This window comes from Micromesistius poutassou (genome assembly GCF_964030765.1).
Source record: "Micromesistius poutassou genome assembly, chromosome: 8".
NCBI classification, from domain to species: domain Eukaryota; kingdom Metazoa; phylum Chordata; class Actinopteri; order Gadiformes; family Gadidae; genus Micromesistius; species Micromesistius poutassou.
The window spans coordinates 6,811,653-6,834,531 of NC_140278.1; the positions used below are offsets into that span (position 1 = coordinate 6,811,653).

The window sequence follows — 22,879 nt, forward strand, 5'->3', positions numbered from 1 at the left end:
ATAAGTGAGCGGGCAAATTCCAACCCCAAATCGTCACAAGAGGTGCATGACCATCCCAGCTGTAGTGACACCATCTGAGGACGAGATAGGCCTACCAGTGTGCCATACGTTCAAACCTGCCGGTGGAGGTCACTATTGCGTACCAAGTGTGTCTTGTTTTCTTTCTCCATATGAAAGTCTACTGAACAGTCAACAAAGCCCCCCCCCCCCACACACACACACACAGACTACATGCGGGGAGAGAGAGAGAGAGAGAGAGAGAGAGAGAGAGAGAGAGAGAGAGAGAGAGAGAGAGAGAGAGAATAGGGAGAGAGGAGGGTGTACTGGGTGGTTGTAGGAGGGATGCGAAGGTCCATCCGCGTCTCTTTTCATCCTATGGGGTTTCATTTATTATTTCATTATCTCCAGGCGGGTTGGGGTTTTGGGGGAGGAGAACGCCTACGGCGAAATAACTTGACAGCGAGACACTGTTCATTCATTTCTACACCTTGACTCCCAGGGCAGCTCACGCAGAGCTCGGGTACAGGCATACGTATGGCGCGAACTGCAGAACTTTGGACCCGCCGCGCCATGGACGCGCTGCGAGCGGACACTGGCGCCCTGGTACCTCATGCAAATACGTACGCTGACGTCGGCGGTCATGTGGGTTGTGCCGTAGATCCTCCTTGTGATCGCGATTCTCCTGCTCTGTCGTCTCTCCCAGCTATCCAATTGTCTAAATATACTACACTTCTTATCATGACCAGCTGATGGTTCACACTCCCACTTGGATATCTATCTACCGTGTCGTCCGAGCATCGTGCCAGACCCCCCGGGCAGGTAGGAACGACCCAACTACTCCTTGACGTATTATTCGAGACGGCGCAAAACAAGTGTCCTAAGTCAAAGCCACATGTCGTCTAGTTTTTGTCTCATTCGACCAGCTTTGCGGTAACTCGGCGGGGGACCCCGCCATAGCCCCCCGCGCCTCCGTATTAGTGTTTTAACTTGTCTCGCCGCGTGAACTTTGTTTGCCCTGTTGTTGTCTCCACCTGCACCCTGGAACAACGTATGTGCTCGTCGGCTAAGCAAAGTTCTTCATCGGTGTTTCCCACCCCCACCCCCCCTGCTAAGTTTTCGCTGCAGTTGATTGTATGCGGTCCGAAGTGTTGAGAACGAGACAATCCATCGTGCTCACTTTCCTCCCAGTGTCGACATAACCAGCAAAACATGGCCGTCCTTTGCCGACATGTTGTTACGTCGATGGCGAGGGAACATTTTTGGAGACCGTTTTGTGGCCCCCTTCTAGCCCGCGTCGCGACGCGAACGTCTGGACCGAGCTATAAACGCGTTGGACAACGCCGGGTTACACATAGGTCGGTTCTGTGGGGTTTGTGAAAGCGACTTTATGTGCACTGTAACGTGTAGACTTTGATTTCTGGGCTGGTACCGTGGCGACCGTGATGATGTAGGCGTGCTCCTGGTGACGCCTCCTCCCCCTTCGTGACCACGGACGTTTCTGCTGCAGACAGACGGAAACGCACACGGTGCTGGCGACGCCGTACCGAACAGCAGGGTTCACCTCGCTGCTGCTGCACCACCACGGCTGCTGTGAACCCAGAGTCTACAAAAACACCAATGATAACTTTTTTCTGGAAGCTCTTTATCCATTCTCCCGCAGTGTAACCGCGTCGCACTTTCCCAGACTTTCCAGTGGTCCCCCCCCCACCCCCTCCACCCCGCCACAGGATTTGGGAGAACTGCGGAAAGGGAAAGAGAGAGGAAGAGGGGTAGCGGGGCATGGAAACATGCCTTTGGGTATAGAGACGTATAACGATAATACATTTATGTTGTCTGTAGTATAAAGCTGCTGTAGGTAGTGGACAGGGGGTGATGGACTGTCACAGTTCGATCCATCAACAGGGAACGCAATGTGGTAACTAGCTTGCCTTTTTAAGCATTTGAGTCAGTGTGGATACCCAGCGGTTGTCACTTTTGTGGGCTGTCTATTTACATTACTCGGTACATTACACTAGATGCGGTCTGGGAGTTGTGCTCTACTGCCTTGCAGGCTGTTCATCTTCTATTGAACAGCATCAGCAAAGAGGTTAAGGTGTAACACATCTGTCATACTGTTCATGAGGTGGTCAGAACATATTCACATTGAGAGACTTTTGGCCCATATTTGACTTGCATACCGTCACGATAATAGACAGTGGATCACATTCACATTGCACTACATGTTGTATCCTCACTGAGATACAAGGGTAGCTTACACAATGAAGGAGAATGGGTCAATGCATATTAGGGTTATGTCCTGTGGTGCATGTTTGCAAGTTGCAAGAAAATGAAGACCTTTTGTGAGCATCTTGCAAATTAAGTTAGACTATCCAATTGTCAAGCTTTTGTTCATCAGAATGCAGCAAACAATGTAATGTTCAATGTTAGTAAACAATGTTCAATCTTGACTACAGGTTTGTGTTGATGTTGCAAACATAGCTAGCTCACATATTGGATAGCTAGCTACACAACAAGTGCTATCAATCTTCTTGACATCCACTGCTAATTGCCTTCTAGGAGGTAAAGTATGATGCCACAGAGCAGCATATTGACTCATTAATTATAAAAACACGTTTAAGGACTAGGAATTGAAGTTTATCGGCAGCTTTAAAAAGAAAGATTGCATTCAATCTAAGATGTTTTAAGGAAATCTGTTTATTTTATAACTTGTATTGATACCTTGACATTCCTTGTCCATGGTGCTGATTTTTGTGTTTCTAGACAGCAGACAACAGTTTCTGGCACAACAATAATTCAGTAGAAAACAGTTAACAAAATAAGTAAATGCAGGCAGCGTCAGGGACGAAATCTCAGTGTTCACAACATGGTAATACACTTAGCCTGTTTAGAGAATAGTGGTATTCTGTGCAGTATGACCCCTTGAAGACTTATTCCCCTCCCACCCTCTTAAGATGGCAAGATGTGCAAATAATGAGCACGTCTGGATTTTGATGCATGATACAATAGGTTTGAATTTCCTACTCGTACGAAATAAAAGGTTCTAAGTATAGGTTTGTATTGTGGAAGTGGTTGAAGATGGAATCTGTAGGTGTATCGTTTGCTAATTTCATTAGGTTCAGTCATTAGGTTCCCGGATGCATTATAGAAGCCCTACACATGGAGATAAAATGATTGTCCTTTCCGATGTTTATTCTTTTTAGCTGTTATTTAATTGGTAAGAGATGCTTTGGCTCAAAGCCTCAGTTGAACAACTACATTCAAGTTGTATTGCATGCAGATATGACACTAACAATGGTTAGGATGCCACTATCTTCTTGCTCTTTACTCTCTTATTGTGTGCCTCTCTGTCTAGACAATGGTAGTCTTTACTCTCCCCAGGAGCTACTTTTGGCAGCCTACAGGATTACTTCGGGCTAACCTTTGAGTCACAGCAAAATATCACAGATCTGGAGTCAAAATAATGATTGATAGTTGTTCCTGCAGGATTCATAAAAAAATGCTGTATGCTAATCCATGCCTCCTGCTATTATCAACCACACACATGTTTTCAATGCTTATAGACTGTTTTGTTCAAAAACCAATGACACAAAAGGGTGATTTATACTTCTGCAGAGGGGCCGCGGTTTAGGCACGCAGTGCAGTGAGTCCCTATGCAGGTGCTGTTTTACTAATTAACGTATACGTGGAAATTGGAAAACACAAACCCCGTGGCTAAATACTTCTCTACTAGGTGTGTGAACACAGTCTGTTTTCACACATTTTTTTGTCTGATGTGACTCATAGCTGGAGGAGTCAGTTGTGTTTTAGCCGATGCCGTTTTCATGTCTTTAGTAGCCCTGCTGTGATGATGTCACCCAACGCGGTAGAATTGCGTGGCGCTGGATATTTTCAGACCTCCTGCCTCGTTGTTTGGGTGACTAAGGCAACAGCAATGGCAGGGTCGTCCTCTGTGTGCCTGTGTCCTGGTTGAGCCCACAAATGCTGTAGACCCTGTGATGGCAATGTAAACACTTCTCATACCTCGCAGGGCTGCACCATGTATGTATAGTATCACATACACGGTGGAGCCCTACTCACTGAGAATCTCATTGACCGAATCACAGTTGCATGTTCAGGGACTTATTGTAACTAAGATTTTGTCTGATCCAAATGTATTAATCTCATGAAATGTCCATGGCTCTTTAAAATTGATTGAGCAGTGGACACCTGTAACTTCCATGCAGAGTGAACTACCGTGTGTCCACGCTTCACCAAAGCCTGCCATGAACAGATTTAGGTGATGTCCATTTGAAAAACACATTCATTATACTTGCACAATCATTTGAAGGCTCACAAAGAAAAAAAAAGATCTTAATTGTCCGTTGTAATTTTTTTAAAACGCATGTACATTTAAACATTATTTAATATTGCCATGTATAATGAATGCAATAGCCATTAATATATACTCTCCATTTATGGTTTCTGTGAAGGGAGCAGGGGCACAATGGAGAGAAGGCGAGAGAGAAAATTAAAAAACCCTTTGCACCACATCGACCAATCACAGAGAGGGGATACTCCCTCTTTCTGTCAGCCCTAAACCAATCCTCGGTCACATGAAAGCTTCCCAAAAAAAAGAGACACACCCACTGCAGGAAGGCAGGGTGTACAAATTGCGTACCTCCAGTGTGGCGTAGAGCCCAATTGTACATCCCCACACGCACACACCACCCAAAAGTGCTGTGAACCCTTTTCCAGTCTGAGGGAGTCAGCCCAGTGAAGGGCAACTCCCCCACTGATAGAAAAACGTGGCTCATCCAGCCGTCCAAGAATATATCTACAGTAGTGATGTGAAACAATCACATTTTAACATGAGCTGCTGTGTTCAGCAGACTATTATTTGGATGTGTTTTTTAATGAACTCCAGAGAATGCTACCAGCTCAGTGGCATTAAGCAGGTGGTGAATACTAACCTGGGATTCCCACACAGACTGAGACGAACTGCCGCCATACTCCCATTAGAAATTAGCACCGGTTGTCCTTCAAAAATATCTATCTACAAAAATATAAACTACTAATCAAATGGACTGAAATTTGTAAATTTTATCATAAGAATCAATCAACATGAATGCGACACACTTGATGGCTAACTCCTTGTTACCTTGGTAACATGGACACCAGATCCAGGAGTATGTGATTCGCCAATATTTGGAGAATTTGGTGTTGGACTGGCTTTCTCTTTCTTCACTGATATTGAGAGCACATTTTTGATTAAGCAGGTCTCCCCTTAATATGCCTTTTGAGGTTTCATGTATTTGGCATAGCGGCCAATGTATGGCAAATGTGGTTAGACGATTTCCTCCTCTTCCAGGTTGCCTCAAGTGTAAATCGTAAAAGATGTGACTGAAGTAATTGCAAAGGATTTATCCGGCAGATCTGGGCAAGAAGGGCTCTGTGACTTGCTTTAATGTGCCTAAAAGATAACACTGGATATATGCATGTGACAGTTCTAATAGATGTCCTGGCTGCTTTTGGTTGTGTCACTGGGGATCTCTGCAATAAGATAAAGAGGAAAGTACACAAGCAGTGTTGTTTTTAATATCGCTGAAAATGTAGGGTTCAGGAGATATCGGGTGCCAGTCCGACGAACCGGTCGTCAGTAAGAGCCAGACAGAGCAGGTAGCAGGCAGGGAGAAGACTTCATCCAAGTTTAATGAAGCCTGGAAAGAGCTTGGACATAGCCTTAAGGCTTGGTCTAGACTAGCCCCATACGTGACCCAGCACTAATGTTTTAGATTATTCTTATATACGTAATATTATATTTTTTAAATTTGTGAGGTGGTTTTCGTTATGTATTTTTTAAAAACACATAAGGTAGTTTGTTCAAATGTTTTGCGTAACACTTCCCTTTAAATATTCTCTGCTCTTCTTCACTGCTTGTTTGTCTTTAAAAATGATTCTTTATTTTCTTCTTTAGTATTCTGACAATGAATAAAAAGGGGATTTTCTTGTGAGTTTCAACAAACTGTGGCTTCTTTCCTCAAAGGAATTTAGGAAATACCACAGGGAAATACCATGGGGATCTACAATACCCATGTATTGTAGATTGTGTTAACTGAAACATACTCCAAACTAAATGCTGGGAAAATTGTATGTTGTACAAAAAAAAATACCAGGCTAGAGCTGTACACCTCAAATTAGAGATGGGTTAAAATTAACCCTTCTTTCTTCTCATAGATCTAATAGTTGCGTCCTTTCCAAAGTTGAAGGCCAATTGTTATTGTATCACTGATACAGCAACCACCGACTTGGTGTTGCCATGGCAACAGAAAGTAAGGACTCCTGATAAAGGGTCTCTTACTCTCAAGTCAAGTTATCGAATTGTATTTATTGAAACACGACATACACACAATCACGACCTAGGAAATTAAGTTACCATCAGATTCACACAATATTTTTACGAATTGTAGACCCCAATTTGGCACATTGACATCAGTAGTGATATGCTGGAGTGAATATGGAAATTGTATTGATTCTGCATTGCTATAGGCACTAGTAGTACTGTAGCACATATGTACACAACTAGCTACTCCGTATATTGTTTTGGCTTCCCTGGATTATCAATTACGCCTCAATTATTATCACCAAAGCTGATGTGTGCCTCCTCTTTCTCATTTCTCATAACTACAGATCTGCACCGTGTCACTCAAAAGTTTGGGAACCCCTGATCTAATCCGTCCCTTCGTCTCTCCTGTCCGTGCAGAGTGTCCTGTGTAATGAAGGTGCATGAGGTCCTCCATCACCGGAGCTGACCCTGGCAGTCAGTGCAGCCCCCCCCGCCATCGCCTCCAGACCTCTGCATTCCACCGCCCTCCTTCCTGCACACCCGGGCCCCCCGCTGCCCCCTCCACGGGTCCTCGGTCACATTCTGACCCCAACTCCTGTGTCTGAAATGTTCCTCCATGTAGAATAGGTCTTCTCACTGCGGCTCGGGTCTGCAATAGGTCTGGTCTGTTCGCAGAGGACCGTTCACCCGCTTGCTCCTTCTTCCACGACATTGACCCAGTCTACTTGTCGTTGCGTCGTTTGCCTAAAAATAGCACCCCAACCTGGGCATCTCCAATCTTGCGTTTCCCCACCCCACCCTCCCTGTGTCTTCTGCACTGTTCAGGCCTGGTGCCAGGCCCGTATCCCTGCAGCCTGTCTTTAACTCGACAGCCCAGGCCGTCGGCTTGCTCCACAGGCTCTATCCCCTACGTCTCTGGACCAAGCACAAAACCACGTGTCCACCTGGATCTTGAACAGGGTCAAGGTCAGCCATGGCAAGCCGACGGAAAGCGTCCACACCCTGCATGATCCGACCAGACCGGACCCTGGTGGAGATGGATGACGAGGATGAGGACTCACACGACATGGAGGTATGTTGACCGGCCCTTTCGCAGAAAGAGATTGGTCACCCCTGTCCGATTTTTGAGAGCCCTCTTTTAGGTGAGCATGTCTACAATCCAATGTTGGATAACCTTTCTAATACATGATAAAATCATCATCTCACTTACTGGTATTTTAAGGATATGCCTGCAGTAATTGGCCTTCATGTGCCCTGTGCATATAACATAACTCAAATGCACTATAAAACAAATACGAACATTGTACACAACTTTCCTGCTTAAAGTAAAAAAATATGTAAAGGGCAGATCTGGGACCGTACTGTGAAGATCACACCATGAGATCACACCATGAGATCCATTCTTCTTAATATGGCAGACTAGTCCAGAGAAGCCTGTCCAGGGTGCCGCTGTGGCGGTGGACAACATGCCGAAGCAGCCCCCGTCAGAGCCTCCAGACGCCCCGGACCAATCACAGGCCTCGGCCACCCCCAGGCTTCAGCAGCAGCAGCAGGGCGGCTACGAGTGCAAGTACTGCCCCTTCTCCACGCAGAACCTCAACGCGTTCAAGGAGCACGTGGACGCCAGCCACCCCAACGTCATCCTCAACCCGCTCTACCTGTGCGCTGTCTGCAACTTCAACACCAAGAAGTTCGACTCCCTGACGGAGCACAATGAGAAGTGCCACCCGGGGGAGATCAACTTCAAGTTCAAGCGCGTCAAGCTCAACAATCAGACCATCCTGGAGCAGACGATCGAGGGCTGCGGTACCACCACCACCAACAACAACAGCAGCAGCAGTGCAGCCGTGCACAACGTGTCTTACCCGGCCGCTGCGGCCGCCGCTGCTGCTGCCGCCTTCAGGAACGGGCAGGAGCAGGGCGGCCTGGGCAAGGCCAACACGGGCGTCAAGTTCGCCAAGCCCAAAGTCATGTCCTCCTCGGACATCAAACGAACAGAGTTTCATCTGGGTCACCTGACCTCTGAACTGAGGAAGCCGATCAATGCGGTGAACGTCAACGGCACGGTCCTCATCCCCGAGGCCACCCTCCTGAAGGCGGACAGCCTGTCCCACATCATGCCTTCCCTCCAGCGGCCCCCCAACTTCTCCCAGGTAAGGACTGCCCTTAAAGGTCCCATGCCACCAGGTGTGAGTGTGATTAGCCGTTACAAGCCGTTTGGAAAATCGGGCTGTTATGACATCAGAAGTGGGCGTGTCCACCTAGATGTGTGCTGGATAGATCAGCCTACCAGTGTACTGTAGCCAACGTCGCACATCTAGGTGGACACGCCCACGATTTTCAAAACGGCTCGTAACGGCTAATCACCTCTGGTGGAATGACATAGGACCGTGTGTGTGTGTGTGTGTGTGTGTGTGTGTGTGTGTGTGTGTGTGTGTGTGTGTGTGTGTGTGTGTGTGTGTGTGTGTGTGTGTGTGTGTGTGTGTGTGTGTGTGTGTGTGTGTGTGTGTGTGTTGAACGCATTGTCGTCCCCCATTGCAGAATTGACTCTACTGCTGAGAGTAACATGTTTCAAGGGGGCCGAGTTGGAATGTAAAAGATTATTAACAATCAGCATGCTGTCAAAATGCTCTACGGGATTTGATTGTAACATGATGGAGGAGAACCATTTCCAGGCCTTTTGCAGCACTAATGGGCCGTGAAAACGGCATGTAATTGGCAAATGGAGACCATGAAGTATTACACTCATTATATTAGTATAACTTTTAAAATGGCATGATGTGTTATTTAATAAAACATGGCAGGCATGTTCGTGGAGTTCCTCTCTTGAGTGAGAACCCAAGCAATGATTATTGTGTAATTAATTTAATTTGTATGTTTGTTTATAATCGATATGTTTTAATCCAAATTATTGGCATTGTTGGATATACTATTGAATACATTATTGTATTCAAGAAAATTAGGACTTGGTATGTTCCCGAAGCTGTGAGGACCATTGTTTTATTCATAGGATAATTATCTTGCTTATCTATTAGAAACATATTCCCTACATGGAAATATGTTTCTAATTTTTGTGCGTCTTTCAGTAGAAGAACATTCTGGCATTGTACAGCGTTATTAAAGCTCTTATTTACAATAACGATAACTAATAGTGTCCATGACCTGAACATGGAAGAGATCACAACTTGAGCACGATTTTAAACCATGTGAATGAATAAACTGGGGGCTGATCCTTTCAGCCCCGTCACAATAAAACAACAACCAAAGCGACCCATGACCTCTGTGTGTCATTCCAGGTGCCGAAGATCGCGGTGCCCCTCAACACCACAAAGTACAACCCGTCGCTGGACGGGAACCTGACGCTCATGTCGTCGTTCAACAAGTTCCCCTACCCCACGCAGGCGGAGCTGTCCTGGCTCACGGCCGCCTCCAAGCACCCCGAGGAGCAGATCAAGGTGTGGTTCACCACCCAGAGGCTCAAGCAGGGTATCAGCTGGTCCCCCGAGGAGGTACGTACCGTGTGTGTGTTTGGCGTCTCATCATCATCCATTTGCCCCTTCCCGTGCTTCAGGGGGTTGGGTGCCAAGGATCCGCTCCATCAGAGGAACCTTGACTTGTTTTGCATTTCCCTTTTGTAGTTGGGTTGTAGACTGTCCAGTGAGTTTATCATATGTTTAACACATGCCATATGTTTATGTGGATCAAGTTACAGGATGAAGTTCACTTTCTTTTTAATTCTACGCTTTAGTGTGTATGTGAGGTATACAAACCAATACGCTTATTTTTGTCTTGCTCTCGTTTTGTGTATCTTTCTTCAAGAACAAGTCAAAACGTAAATAATAGGAAAACTGAATTTGCAATGAACTCATCAATACATTAGGTTAACACTTAAGAATAATATTCAGGCATACGTCATTCATAAGCCTTTGGTTAATGATGAACTAATATTCATTAAAACATTAATAAACACACGTGGATGATTAATAAGTGCTCAACCTACCAGCCTATCCAGTGGACTGTACCAGCTGGTAGGCTGATCTAGCCATCAATCATCTGGGTGGACACTCCCACTTGTGATGTCACTAGTAGACGGGCGATTTGAATTGGCTTGTAATGGCTAATCACCATCACACCTGGTGGTAAAATAGGGGCCCTTTAACAAAGCACTTATTAATCCTCTACAAATGTTTATTACTATCTGTTAATCATTAACTAAAGGCTCATAAATGACTTACCCAACCCATGACAAAACATGATTTTAATCAATGGTATACATTGTTTCTGTGAATAACGGAGGTAATGATGCGGAAATGAAACAAACTCAAATGTTTCCCCCCCCTCCGCCACCAACAAAAAAAACAACAAAAGGTGGAAGAGGCCAGGAAGAAGATGTTCAACGGCACCATCACCTCCGCCCCCACGCAGACCTTCACGGTGTTGGCGTCGTCGCGTCCCTCGACCGCCCACCCCACCGTCAGCACCACCTCCTCCTCCTCGTCCTCGCTGAAGGTCAGCAGCCAGCTGGGGGCGTCCCTCCAGTCCCTGCCCTGTCACCTCCTGGGCACCACCAGCCTGGTGCTGACGCCCGTCGCCAACGGCTCCACGGCCACCTGCGCCCCCCTGGCTCTCACCCTGACCAACCAGGTGCGACCGCTCGGCGGCCATTAGCCCAGGCCTCCTCGGTGATGTCTGAGTGATGGGGTCCACTCCAGTCTATCTGACGCCAATTGCTGTGTCTCTTACTATTGTTTATCATTTTTTGTTATCTTATTGTTGTTTCTTTTTGATGACTTTTGTGTATTTTTGTACTGGTGTCCTTGAGTGAATATTTTTATTATTATCATTATTATTATTATTACTTTCACTGTTTTAGTTATTTTATTAGATAAGCATTGTCACTTGAGACTTTTATGAGGTAACTGTTTAAAAATGTTTTTAAATTAAGTTTGACTTGATTTGTTCTGTATTTTTGTTATATATTTTCTGCATACATCTTTTGGCTGTGTATCTCTTTTTAATTTCTATGACTGTCCGGTGCGTTCTACAGCCGAATTTCCCATCCAGGATTGATGAAGCAGCGTCTCATCTCATCATCCCCCGTTTCCACAGGTGGTGCAGTCCCTCAAGCGGCCCCTGTCGTCCCCCATGATCGCCACCGGCATCAAGCGGCCCTCCATCATTCAGACCATTCAGGCGCCCCTGGCCCCGACCAAGGTGGCGTCCACCAAGCTGCTCAGCTTCACCGTGGACCCCAACAAGACGGCCAAGCAGCTGTCGTTGCTCCGGCACAGCTACACCCAGTGCCCGTTCCCAGAGGAAGACGAGGTAAGGGATCACAGTTCGTACGACAAACGACAACGATGACACTCCGGGCAGCCATTTTTGGATTCTCACTCTAAGCCTGATTGTGTCTCCAGATCTACAGGCTAATAGAGACCACCGGCTTGTCCAGAGGGGAGATCAAGAAGTGGTTCAGCGACCAGCGGCTTCTCAACATCAAAGGTAGTGTACACACGCGTCGTTGGGCTCGGGTCTTTGTTGGTGGAGTAACTAGATGTTCTCCTTTCTGTGTTTCTTATCACCGCTGAACTGGTCATCCTGCATTCAGTTTTACTTCTGTAATGGCTTCTATGGTAACTGTCAATCATTTTGGCCCCCACAGTCATTAGAGGCATTTCATCCGTTTTGCAGGACATAAGATCATTAGAATGAAGCTGGTATCATGTGCTGTGTTTTGGTTACACCAGCCTCCACACAGAAAATGAATGGGAACCAAATATTCATTGGTATTGAAGAGGAGGTGTAGCGTCACATTGAGAAGTGATGCCACACATGCCTATTTATAGTACATGCTGATATTATGTCTCATTGTTGATGAGCCATACAAATGTGAATGTATGATAGCGCACTGACTAAAACTAGAATCTAATCGGCTGGTATAGCACGACCATGGCACACGAGATAACAATTGCCAAGCAAGAGTCAACTTCCATACTAAACAAACCATCCTCTGTGCATCATTTCAATTTAAAAAAAACACTCTCGCTCACTCTCTCTCTCTCTCTCAGGTGCTCCCCCTCCACCGGTGCTGGTGAAAGCGGAGCCCCCTGCCCTGCCTAAGGAGGTGGTGGTGGCGCGGGCGGTGCCCAGCCACTTCCCCCTGCTGGAGAGGGTGAAGGGGAAGTCCTCTGAGCAGCTGACGGCCCTGGAGGAGAGCTTCCAGAGGAGCAGCCAACCCACGGACGAGGAGCTAGGTGAGGGTGTGGAGGGGGGGTACGGTAACACGGTACATGCACGCCCAGGGTACTATGGCTGAGGAACGCATGCAGTCGGCACAATGTGGACTCCTTTGAAAAGTCATTGAAATGTTTGCTTTACTACGACTGTAGTGTAATTATTTTTGGATGGATGGGATGAACTGTTGTGTGTGTGTGTGTGTGTGTGTGTATATATATATATATATATATATATATATATATATATATGTTTAAGAATGCATCTATCTGCTTGTAGATAGGTATAATTGTATTTGCATTGATTAAAGTTCCCATGTCATGCCACCAGGTGTGGTGTGATTAGCCGTTACAAGCCGTCTGTTATGACATCACAGGTGGGTGTGTCCACCTAGATGTGTGCTGGATAGATCAGTCTACCAGCCTACCCAGTGGACTGTAGCGAATGTTGCTCATCTGTCCGTCACACATCTAGGTGGACACGCCCACCTGTGATCTCATAACAGACAGATTTTCAAAACGGCTTGTAACGCCACATCACACACAATCGCTAATCACACCACACCTGGTGGCATGACATGGGACCTTTTAAAGAAGATGAGATGAGAAGAAGATGCTTTTAGAAATCAAACCAGGATATTCAGGGGTAAAGAAGGTGTCCTTGCGAACCGTAATCAAATGATAGGCAGGTCCCTCGCGTAGAAGTCAAGGGAACACACACAAACGCACACGCACGCACACAAACAAACGCACACCTCTGACCGCGGCCCGATCTCCCTGCAGACCAGCTGTCCCGGGACACCAAGCTGTCCCAGACGGAGGTGGACTGCTGGTTCTCGGAGCGCCGGGCGCTCCGGGACAACATGGAGAAGGCTCTGCTCAACCTGGGGGCCGTCCCCCGGGTGGGCCCCCTGGCAGAGAAGGAGAAGAAGAAGAAGAAGAAGGAGGAGGCGGGCGGTGGCGGCGGCGTGGGGCCACAGGTCAACGGGGCGTCGGGGGTCCCTGAGCCCCTGCCCCCGGTCCTCTGCTCCTCCTCTTCCTCCTCCTCCTCGCCCCCCGTGCTCGTGGCGTCCTCGCCGCAGCCCCCGCCGGTACTGTCCGCGTCCTCGGCGTCGCCGCCGGTCCTCGCCGCCTCTTCGGCGTCCCTCTCTTCCTCTTCCTCGCCCCGCCCGCCCGTCCTCTCGGCCTCCACCAGCCCGGGCCCCATCACCGACCGCTGCCTCACGCTGCTCAGAGAGGTACCGGCATAACAACACGTAGAGCCCAGGGGCCCGTGGGGGTTGGGGACCCCGACTTTCCTTCTTCTCTTTCCCCGCAGGCTTGTCAATGTCGTTGTTGTTGTTGTTGTTCCTGTCACTACGATGGGATTGAGAATGCTTTTGAGATCCCCGCTGACTGTCGCTGAAAGAGTGCGGATTTAGTGAATCCAAAACCATAAAGTACACTCACTCCAAATGAAAAGACAACAAAGTGACGCACACTCCCGCTGACCCCCTCCTCACAAAACATCCACATGTAAACCCCTCCAGGTGTTCAGTCGGACCCAGTGGCCGTCTCCCGAGGAGTACAGCCAGCTGGAGGTCCAGACCGGGTTGGGCCGCACAGACATTGTGCGCTGGTTCAAGGACCACCGCGCGCTGCTGAAGAGCGGCCAGAGCCTGGAGTGGATGGAGGGCCCCCAGCAACAGCAGCAGCAGAGGGCTGCGGAGCCGCTGCAGAGAGCGGCTCCGGAGCACAACGGACGCAGCGCTGAGCCGCCGCCACCGGCGACCAACGCCGTCCACCAGGAAGCGAGGATCATCAAAGGTAGGGGAAGGAGAACGATAACCTGGGGGTGTGATCGGCTCTCCTGCTGTGAGGGGGGGCATTAACGAGGGGTTGTGCACCAGTACCTGCTGGTTGGGGTCATAGGCTGGGTCCGCAGTGGGACACTGGGGTGGAACCTCCGAAAGCCAAATCTTTTGACATTGGAACTTTACCCTAATCGTAGAACATGAAATGATTTAAATATTAGTAGTATTTGACTTTACATGTGTTTAGATGGTATTTGCTAAAAGTGTAAATTAAAGCTTTTAAAGTTTTTTTCTCGTTTTTTTTGATTTATTGATTGCTGTCGGGACGTCAAGAGAATTTCAACAAATATGACTGTTGTTTCTAAAGCAAATGGCCAGCCCTAACTTTGAGGTTCATTTCCTCTCCTCTCCTAAAGCGCTGGGGGCCTCGGAAGGGACCGCCGAGGTTCAGGCCGGGTCGGGGGGCAACAAGCTGTCGGGGCCCGACCTGGTCCAGTGGTTCACCGACAGGCTGGGCCACAGTGTGAGTGACCTGAGCCGGACCCGAGCGGACCAGGCCGAGACCAGCATCAACCCCACCGACAAAGAGAGGTGCGGGGGGGGGGGGGGGGGAGAGGGGGTGCTGCGGACGTCGCTCTTCTGCCCCATGCATGACAGAGACTGATGCTAAACAAGCATGTACACTGGTTACCATATAGCTTAGTAAAAGTTGTTAAAAGTTGTGTCCTTTAACAACTATTTAGTAAAAAAAAAAAAAAATCACAACCAAAGTATTTACTTTGGATATCAGTCCTTCCCTCCCCAGACCAAGTAAAAATGTCCAAAAAATGTTGGAGTCCATATTTGTTCAGGATAGAAAATACTCTGCCTGGAATACAATGTGTCAATATTGAAATCGAAAAGAGAAATCATCAATTTGTCATCAGTCTATATAATGCTTATAAAGATGTATGCTGTCATCCAATATTTCATAAGAAAAAAAAGCCTACATACAAAACCCAAAGTGAATTTTTGTGCCTTTTTGTGTGAAATGCCTCATGCTCTGTGTTTGGTCAGTACTGTGGCTGATCTAACGCATTGTAATGGTTGTGCCTACCTCTCACATGGCTTTGTCTCTGACAGGTGGGTGAAAGTGATGGTGGCGGTGGGGGAAGAGAGCGACAGTGCGGTGGAGAGACCCAAGCTGGCGGCAGACACGGAGATACTGCCCCTGGAGCAGCCCGCGAGGGTCACTGGCTGAACGGTGGGTAAGGGCCATGTATGGATGACATAAGGAGGCCTGGGTAGTAGAACAGTGTAGGATATCTCCGCAGGCATTCAGACCATGTTGGAAAACGCCATGCCCCACTTATTGTCCGGACTTGAGAGTTTGTGATGCAACAGAAAACACAGTGTGAGAGGAGTGTGTCTTATGATCTCCTGCCTCGCCAGCTCCATCATGTTAGGACTGTGACTTGGTATTCATAAATGCCCCTCTGTCAAATAATGATGTGGTTTGTCGCAGGTCTATTTTTATGATGAATTTTCTGCTTCATTTTCAGGGGAGAGGATTGACTGCCGGGGCTCAGAACATAGGCAACTCTGGAAGGAATACATTTTTTGCCTTATTGCCAGTGATGGAAGTCGAGAAGCACCCATGGGTGTCTTTTGAGTTCCTCGTGCGGCGCCCGAGACAGAAGATGGAGTGCCAAAGCTGGACTTGATGCATTGCTCTTACCATTATTAATACTACTATTACTACCACTACCATTTTTTTAAACCCTTGTACATATTTTCTGTATTGCAAAAAAAAAAAAAGCTTTGTATAGTTTTGCTGTGAGGGAAGATTTTGTTACGTTTTTTTTCTTTTTTTAAGAAGTATCTTTGAACAGTGCCCCCAGAACAAGGAATGTGTTTTTCAGAAGTCGAATAGAGTACCACCTTGTTAATTGATAAAACATTGAAATGCAGGCGTCGTATACACAGTGGTAATAGATTGCACTTATGTTTCCATGGTAGCAACTGGTTTCAACTGGTTTTTACCCTAACAGGCCATCCAATCACCTGAGAGCTTTAGTTGTTATGGTTGGTCGTCACCCCCTGGTCCCAAATATTCTTCAGAATTTGACTTGTGTATTAAATATCACCAGAAAAACAAAGGTTTGACCAGGCCAGAGTATTAACAAAGAAAAACAACACACTCTTGGTAGGCAAATGGAGGTAAAACGGTGGACTTTTTTGCAGTCAAATGAATGAATGTGCACATGTGAACAATAGGTTTTTTTGTATTCATATAGTTACCTTTACAATCAGCTGTGTGCTTTGTTGCAACAGCGCTGCGTTGTGTTGAGGCTTTAGACGATATATATCTTTTTATTTCAACTATAGACATGATGCATTGTAAAAAGAGTAAGACATTTCTGTATTATCTCGCACCATGCTGCCTTTTGTTTTGTTCTGTTGGATATTTCTCGTTTAAATGTTGCCATCTACTGTCCGACGCTTACAGGGATGAAAAATGTATAATAATCTCAAACTGTCAATCGACAGGCAACTTTTGGTTAGAATGTATGGCTTGGGTAAAAATTAGCAAATCAAGCTTTTTTGATTTCCATATGATCCTGACACATTTTCTAAAAATTGTTTGGTTCAGTAAAAATTGCAGATTTTTCTCTCGGTAGGACTGACCTTAATGTTATGTCATTACTTCATCCTATAATATACTTCGCAAAGCATTTGAGGAATTTCCAAAGAAAAAAAAAGAGCCCTTGGATTCATGAGATTGACTTTGGCCCCGCTGGAGCTCTGGTTGTTGCTGGCTGAATGTCCATTGCTGCTACTTGAGTGTAATGTACAAACAAGTATCTGGGATACTGTTTTCCTTTCGCATTTGGCTACTGTGGAATACCGCTTGCTTTATTCGTTTTCTACAAGTCCACAGGAGGTCAATAAATACACAACCAATTGTAAGAACTAGTATTGTCTGAATTTTGCATAAGGACGCAAAAATATTTGATTACTTGGGTGTCGTCGACGCAAAGCACAAATCACAGAAGTCTGGGGGTAGTGCAGTTTGCCTGGAGCAAAAACATAACATTTGGTAATAGACTATTACAATTAAAATGTGACTTTCAGACTGCCTTCAAATAACTGCTTTTTATGCCCTTGATCGCCTTAAACATAATTGTCCTTCTGACATGGACTGATGCTGGGCTGCCAAGTTGCTAAAAGGACAGGTCTTGGTTTCCAGTTACATTAGTTGTTTAACCTAAGCACAATATGTATTGGGATTTTGCACTAAGGAGGGTTGCATATGGTTAATGAAAAGCCTATAGGCACAATTACCTACACACACGTAAATCATCCCAATATAGTCATCTTTTTAGTACCGTAGTGTCAGTGAAACTCATTCCACTCTGGCTGCCATATTGTTTAATAAAATGTATTTCTCACGTTCAATTTCTAAGTGGAATAAAAAAGCGTGGTTAATGCTGTTGTGATTGGAGAGGTTGAAGTTCAAACTGTTTACATTTTCTGACTACAATAAGATTGAACTAATTTGTTTCTCCATTGTCTAACAACACAGATTTAACTAAAACTACACGTTTAACACATAATACATTTTAAAATAATTATCCCAAAGTGAGGTTTAGTGGAAAGTTTAGCTTTTTATAAATGGTGATTTTCAGACAATAGTGCCACGGTAACTATGCTGGGTAAATTACCTGGTGTGGGTAATATTTGAGCTATCATCTGAATAATTCTTATGGTATGCCGTAGCCATCCGTCCACTACTAGGAAGGGAAATGCTCTGGAAGATAATCTGTTCTGGTTGAACGCCCCTGCCTCCTATGAGACTTGGTTTTAGACCCCTTTGAGCTCCCTTTTGAGGGAGGAGGCATTATATTGGTACTTTCAACATCTTGCTCTCTTGCTTTTCTCTCAATCTTACCTACCTCCGTTTTCATTGTTATACTATCAAATAATCAAAAACGATTAGGCAATTGATTGCTAATAAAGACAACTAGACTTTTTTCAAGAAACAATGGATATATTTACAAACAAAAAATCTTTTTTTTTCTTCCTTCTCATGTGAGAATTGCAACAAATTTGTTGTTACAAAGACATACAGTGGCCAGGCACACAAGGCCTAAAAGCAATAGTCTTTTAAATAAGCAGCCTGTTTTTCTGCACGCTGGGTGACCTGCTGGTTCTACAGCGCATGACCTCCACATGTCTTATTAAATGTCCCCAGATATGGCATCAGAAGGAGGGACAGATGGAACAGGACAGAAGATGTGAGTGGAGAAAAGTGAGCCTGGCTGCACACAGGCAACAAACTCCTGTGACATGAGCGACACAAGCAACGAGGAAGAGCGAAGAAGAAGGGGATGGAGAACATGAGTGACTGAAAATGTTTTACAAAAAAATATCAATTTCATTTTTGCCCAATATGGTACCTGCATAGCACTTGACAAATCCACATGAGTCTATGTTGGTCGAAGCTGGCGCCCCTACTGTGTTAAGAACAACACTAGAGAGAGTCCTTCGGGTAACAGTGTGTGCGGTTTCTCTGTTAAAATAATTGCCTCCTAAAAAATAACTTCCTGCCTTCTCCTCCATTTAAGACTTCTGGACTTGTAGTGGTCAAGTTTGCACGCATTTATAACTCCAAATCGACTTTGATCCGTCATTTCCTCGCATACATTTTGGATTCTAATCATCGTCAGAAAAGCAATTTGCTTCTCCTTCCACTCTTCCACAGACAAGAAGTACGCAAAGAAGCAAACACTTTAACTTTGAGGTGGACACACACACAGCCGTCAGTGGCAGAAACCTGAGTGGGGGCAACAAACCACTCTACTCCTTAACCCCTCCCCACCTCCCATTTTCGTTTGTTTTCTTTCAATCATCTCCCAGACGATTGCCCTGCCCCCAGTTGTGCCGACCGAACAGACCCCCTCCTCCTCCCCCGGCGGCTTGCTCCTGGGGGGCCGCTCTCCTGGGGGGCGGGGCTCCGAAGCCAGCCACCCCGCCTCTTCTTGCAGGCAAGAGCCGCTGTCTGAAGGAGGGGAAGACGATGGAGAAATCATGAGATGAACGGCAGAAAGAATTAGTTTTTTCATTTGATTCAGTTTTTTTATAGTAAAGTCATCATTAATATTATTAGCAGTCTCCCTATGTGAAGATCTTTTTCTATTGGTTTAGTGATTGATACAAAAAGCATTTCATGTTACGTAGCATGGCAAGAACCCTAAAACTAGATTGTTTGGTACATCATTGGGGAAGTGCCTAGTCTGATTTTCCCACCACACATTTTGCATCCCTGCAATACTGTAACACTGGGTTACATTGTTTTTGAATGACATGGATTCTTGAGTGCCTGCCCACATAACAACAACCACAACATCATCAACAGTCATTGGCTTACAGGAACTCTGGCGTGGAGAGGAAGGCGCGTCCCCCCAGGTCCATGGGGTACTTGAACATGAGGAAGAAGTAGAGGTGGCCCACCAGGTTCCCTATCAACTCATTCACCATCCTAGACAGGGAGACCGCATGGACCATGAGTGATTCAACATCACAAACAAAGATAGAACTTACGACAGAATTGAAGATACTTCATACCATTTCATGGTATATTGGCCAACGCTGCTTCAAAAACACAATTTATCAACAACTGCAACCCCCAATGGGTAGGGCCCACTCGCCCAACGTTGGTGCTTGAGAGGGCACTGTGGAAGCACCCATTATAGACTTTGCAGTCTTTCATGGACACAGTCCACTGACCAGCATACCGCTATTTGCATGCAATATTCTACACCGGAATTTAAAGGGATATCAATATTTAGAGAAGGGTAAAGAATTTCTTACGAGCCCTGGATGACCCAGTTGAAGCCCAGGATGACCCAAGGTAAATAAGAAGCCTTTGGGAGAGAAATAAAAGAGATAAAAGCGTGAAATAAAAATGACAAACGATGAGGATCACCATTTAAATCTAGGTACTATTGCATAGTTCATAAACAAATAAATTGGTTTACTTTAAAAAATGTTCGAGACATAACACAAAACAAGTGAACCATGGAGTGTGGCAGTACCTTAAAACGCGTTCCAAACCAGAAGGAGACCACCGTATCTCTGTTTAGTTGGGCCCAGACATACAGCACCGACATGATCATCGGGATCATTAGCAACTACAAAGAAAATGAGACAGAATATTGTAGATTAAAAATGTAATGGTGATACGCAGGAGCCAATCCATCCATGAATTTACCAGTAGAAGCAGTCGATAGAAAACCTTTAGGGCTGTACAATAAATGTACGACCATGCAGCAAATAAAATGAAAGCAGTTTTACCTGCATGTCCATCACGAGCCCAGTTATCTACAAGCAAGTTGTTAAAGTAAACCACATTTTAAGCATAAAAAAAAAAATCAACATTGCGAAATCATCGTGGGTGACTGGAAGATTGGTACTTTAACACCTAAGAGGAATCTGGGCTCCCAAAAAAGCCTTTTTTGGGGGAGATGTTTATAGTTTCACAAGCGGTTTGTGAACCTGGTTCCTCTGAATGAGTATTAATGAATGAGTTTTAATGATTTAATGCATCATAGTGTTATTAATAGCTAAAACTGAGAGATACTTGAGGGACATTCCTAAACAGCAAAGGTGATAGAAAGAGTATTTAATTAGTTAGACAAAGGAAAGCAGTGCAGGTGCAGTACATGTGATCTTTTCAATGTTTTTCATTATTTTAAAAAGGATACAACGATGCAAAGCCAGTTGAAGAGGAGCATGAACAGATAATCTGCTGGTTTGCCATCAAATGTTCCTAAAAAACAGAAAAAGTAGGTTAGTACCAGACAAGTATAATTAGAAATCAATATAAAAGGATTGATTCAAGGCCTACCTGTTTCTAGCCTGCTTGAGTACTGATAGAGAAAGTAGAGATTGACCGGGTACAAGAGCCCCGATCCTGGAGACACTGGGAAAAATAGAGTTGCCGTGATAGGCCTCCAAATCTGTGGGGTGAGAGGCATTATTAGCTTATAAATCACAACAGCAATGCAGTATCAAGTACCCTATGATTATTCTAAATCATATCCCTTTTAATTTATGGAAATGTCATCTTTGAAGGTCCTTTTTTCAGTCGATCCGTTTTAGTGTTTACCTACTGGATATTGTACCAAAAACCTTCGGATTCAAACGTTGATGAAATTTTATTGAACATAACGTGTGATTGTCAATAAATATTATATGGTGCAGATGTAAAACTATAAAAAGGACAGGGGTCCTAAATGTCAAGGCAAGCTACAAAGTTTGTGTAGGCTTTATATAAACACGCAGTGTGTGATGACAAACTTAAATATAATATTGACCGTGAACATGGATGATATCTTAAGACTGTGAAAGATACACTGGAGACTCGGAAGTTATACCCGTGCTCATCGCTGATTGGCTTGCTGTTCTCCCAAGGCCTGCGAGCCTGGCTAGGATAGCCTCTAGCCTTGTATTCCTCAAATAGCTACCATTAGAAAAAGAAAATCACAGAAACACAGGACATGAGCACCGTAACTTACTTGAAATTTGCCGAAGAAGTAAGCCGGCCACAGGATCAGATGCTCAGGTTTAATAAATCCCAATCTACTGACCAAGGGAACAGCAACCGAGCCAACGAACCAATACTTGGTTAGAAGAGGGATGCTTTTGAACCAGTCCGCGATGTCCGACATATTTCCATATGATCAGGGCCCAGAAGCTCTACAACGGACGTTCAAACAAAATATATACTGAATTATAAAACGAGATAGTCCTTAGTTTCGAAACAGAGTTATATCACGTCAAGTTCTGCTCAGTCGCTGCTCAGTAAGTTTACATGACGTGGCTAACCACACAAGAAGGCTACCGTTTTTGTCAGCGTTAAGTTGCCATCAACTTCCGGTTCCGTCTTACACATTCAAAGTTGGCTATAGCGTTACAGTGGATTGCGATCCTATAAGATATTTACTTTTACAAGGAATTGTTGACCTGATGTTAATTTTTCGAAATGGGACATGTAATACATATTTATATTGTTGAACTAACCTCACAACCTTGAGACCAAAATGATGTGTGAATGTTCATGTGCATCTTTGCTTTTAATACCAGTGTAAGAAATGACTCACGAACTCACATCTAAACACACTGCACACCTGCTTTAAAAAACGTGCTCTTCTAAAAGGCGTTTAGGTTGAAGAAATTGTTACTTATCACTTTGTTGTAATTTGACTGTAATTTCTGGTCAGGTGAGTTTCATGCATCCACATGGTACAGATTCAGCTCCATGGTTGAACTCCACGGTGACAACCAGTTGTAATCATTTTCTAAACGTCTCCATGACTTCATACACGCTGGTCGACATTAATACGGTTTCATTTAGACAAAGTAAAATAAATAAACCTTTTACTTTGAAGCCCCACTAAATCGTATTACTGTGAACATCTCCCATAATGCATGTCTTTGTTGATCAACATGACGTACTCTAAATGCGACAACGTAACCGCCTTAAATCA

General features: G+C 45.2%; 2 protein-coding genes across 3 annotated transcripts; one reads left to right on the top strand and one right to left on the bottom strand.

Annotated features, from left to right (window-relative positions):
• Positions 1-468: 468 nt before the first annotated feature.
• On the top strand, positions 469-17,314 carry zhx2a (zinc fingers and homeoboxes 2a). 2 transcript variants are annotated; one of them, XM_084471737.1, is made up of 13 exons: positions 469-819; positions 6,740-7,394; positions 7,741-8,475; positions 9,619-9,831; positions 10,691-10,966; positions 11,432-11,647; positions 11,740-11,824; positions 12,391-12,576; positions 13,339-13,793; positions 14,085-14,361; positions 14,765-14,939; positions 15,471-15,591; positions 15,890-17,314. In XM_084471737.1, the coding sequence occupies exons 2-12, from the start codon at positions 7,296-7,298 to the stop codon at positions 15,586-15,588; spliced, it is 2,835 nt and encodes a 944-aa protein (XP_084327863.1). In that variant the 5' UTR covers positions 469-819; positions 6,740-7,295; the 3' UTR covers positions 15,589-15,591; positions 15,890-17,314. The 2 variants fall into 2 exon arrangements, with proteins under 2 accessions (XP_084327863.1, XP_084327864.1); XM_084471738.1 differs by having other exon boundaries at positions 470-620.
• Positions 17,315-18,372: 1,058 nt separating this feature from the next.
• derl1 (derlin 1) lies at positions 18,373-22,246 on the bottom strand. The gene is made up of 8 exons (XM_084471739.1): positions 21,908-22,246; positions 21,238-21,349; positions 21,095-21,159; positions 20,685-20,711; positions 20,426-20,521; positions 20,202-20,254; positions 19,759-19,869; positions 18,373-19,389 (listed from the first exon to the last, which is right to left on the bottom strand). The coding sequence occupies exons 1-8, from the start codon at positions 22,058-22,060 to the stop codon at positions 19,233-19,235; spliced, it is 774 nt and encodes a 257-aa protein (XP_084327865.1). The 5' UTR covers positions 22,061-22,246; the 3' UTR covers positions 18,373-19,232.
• Positions 22,247-22,879: the final 633 nt, after the last annotated feature.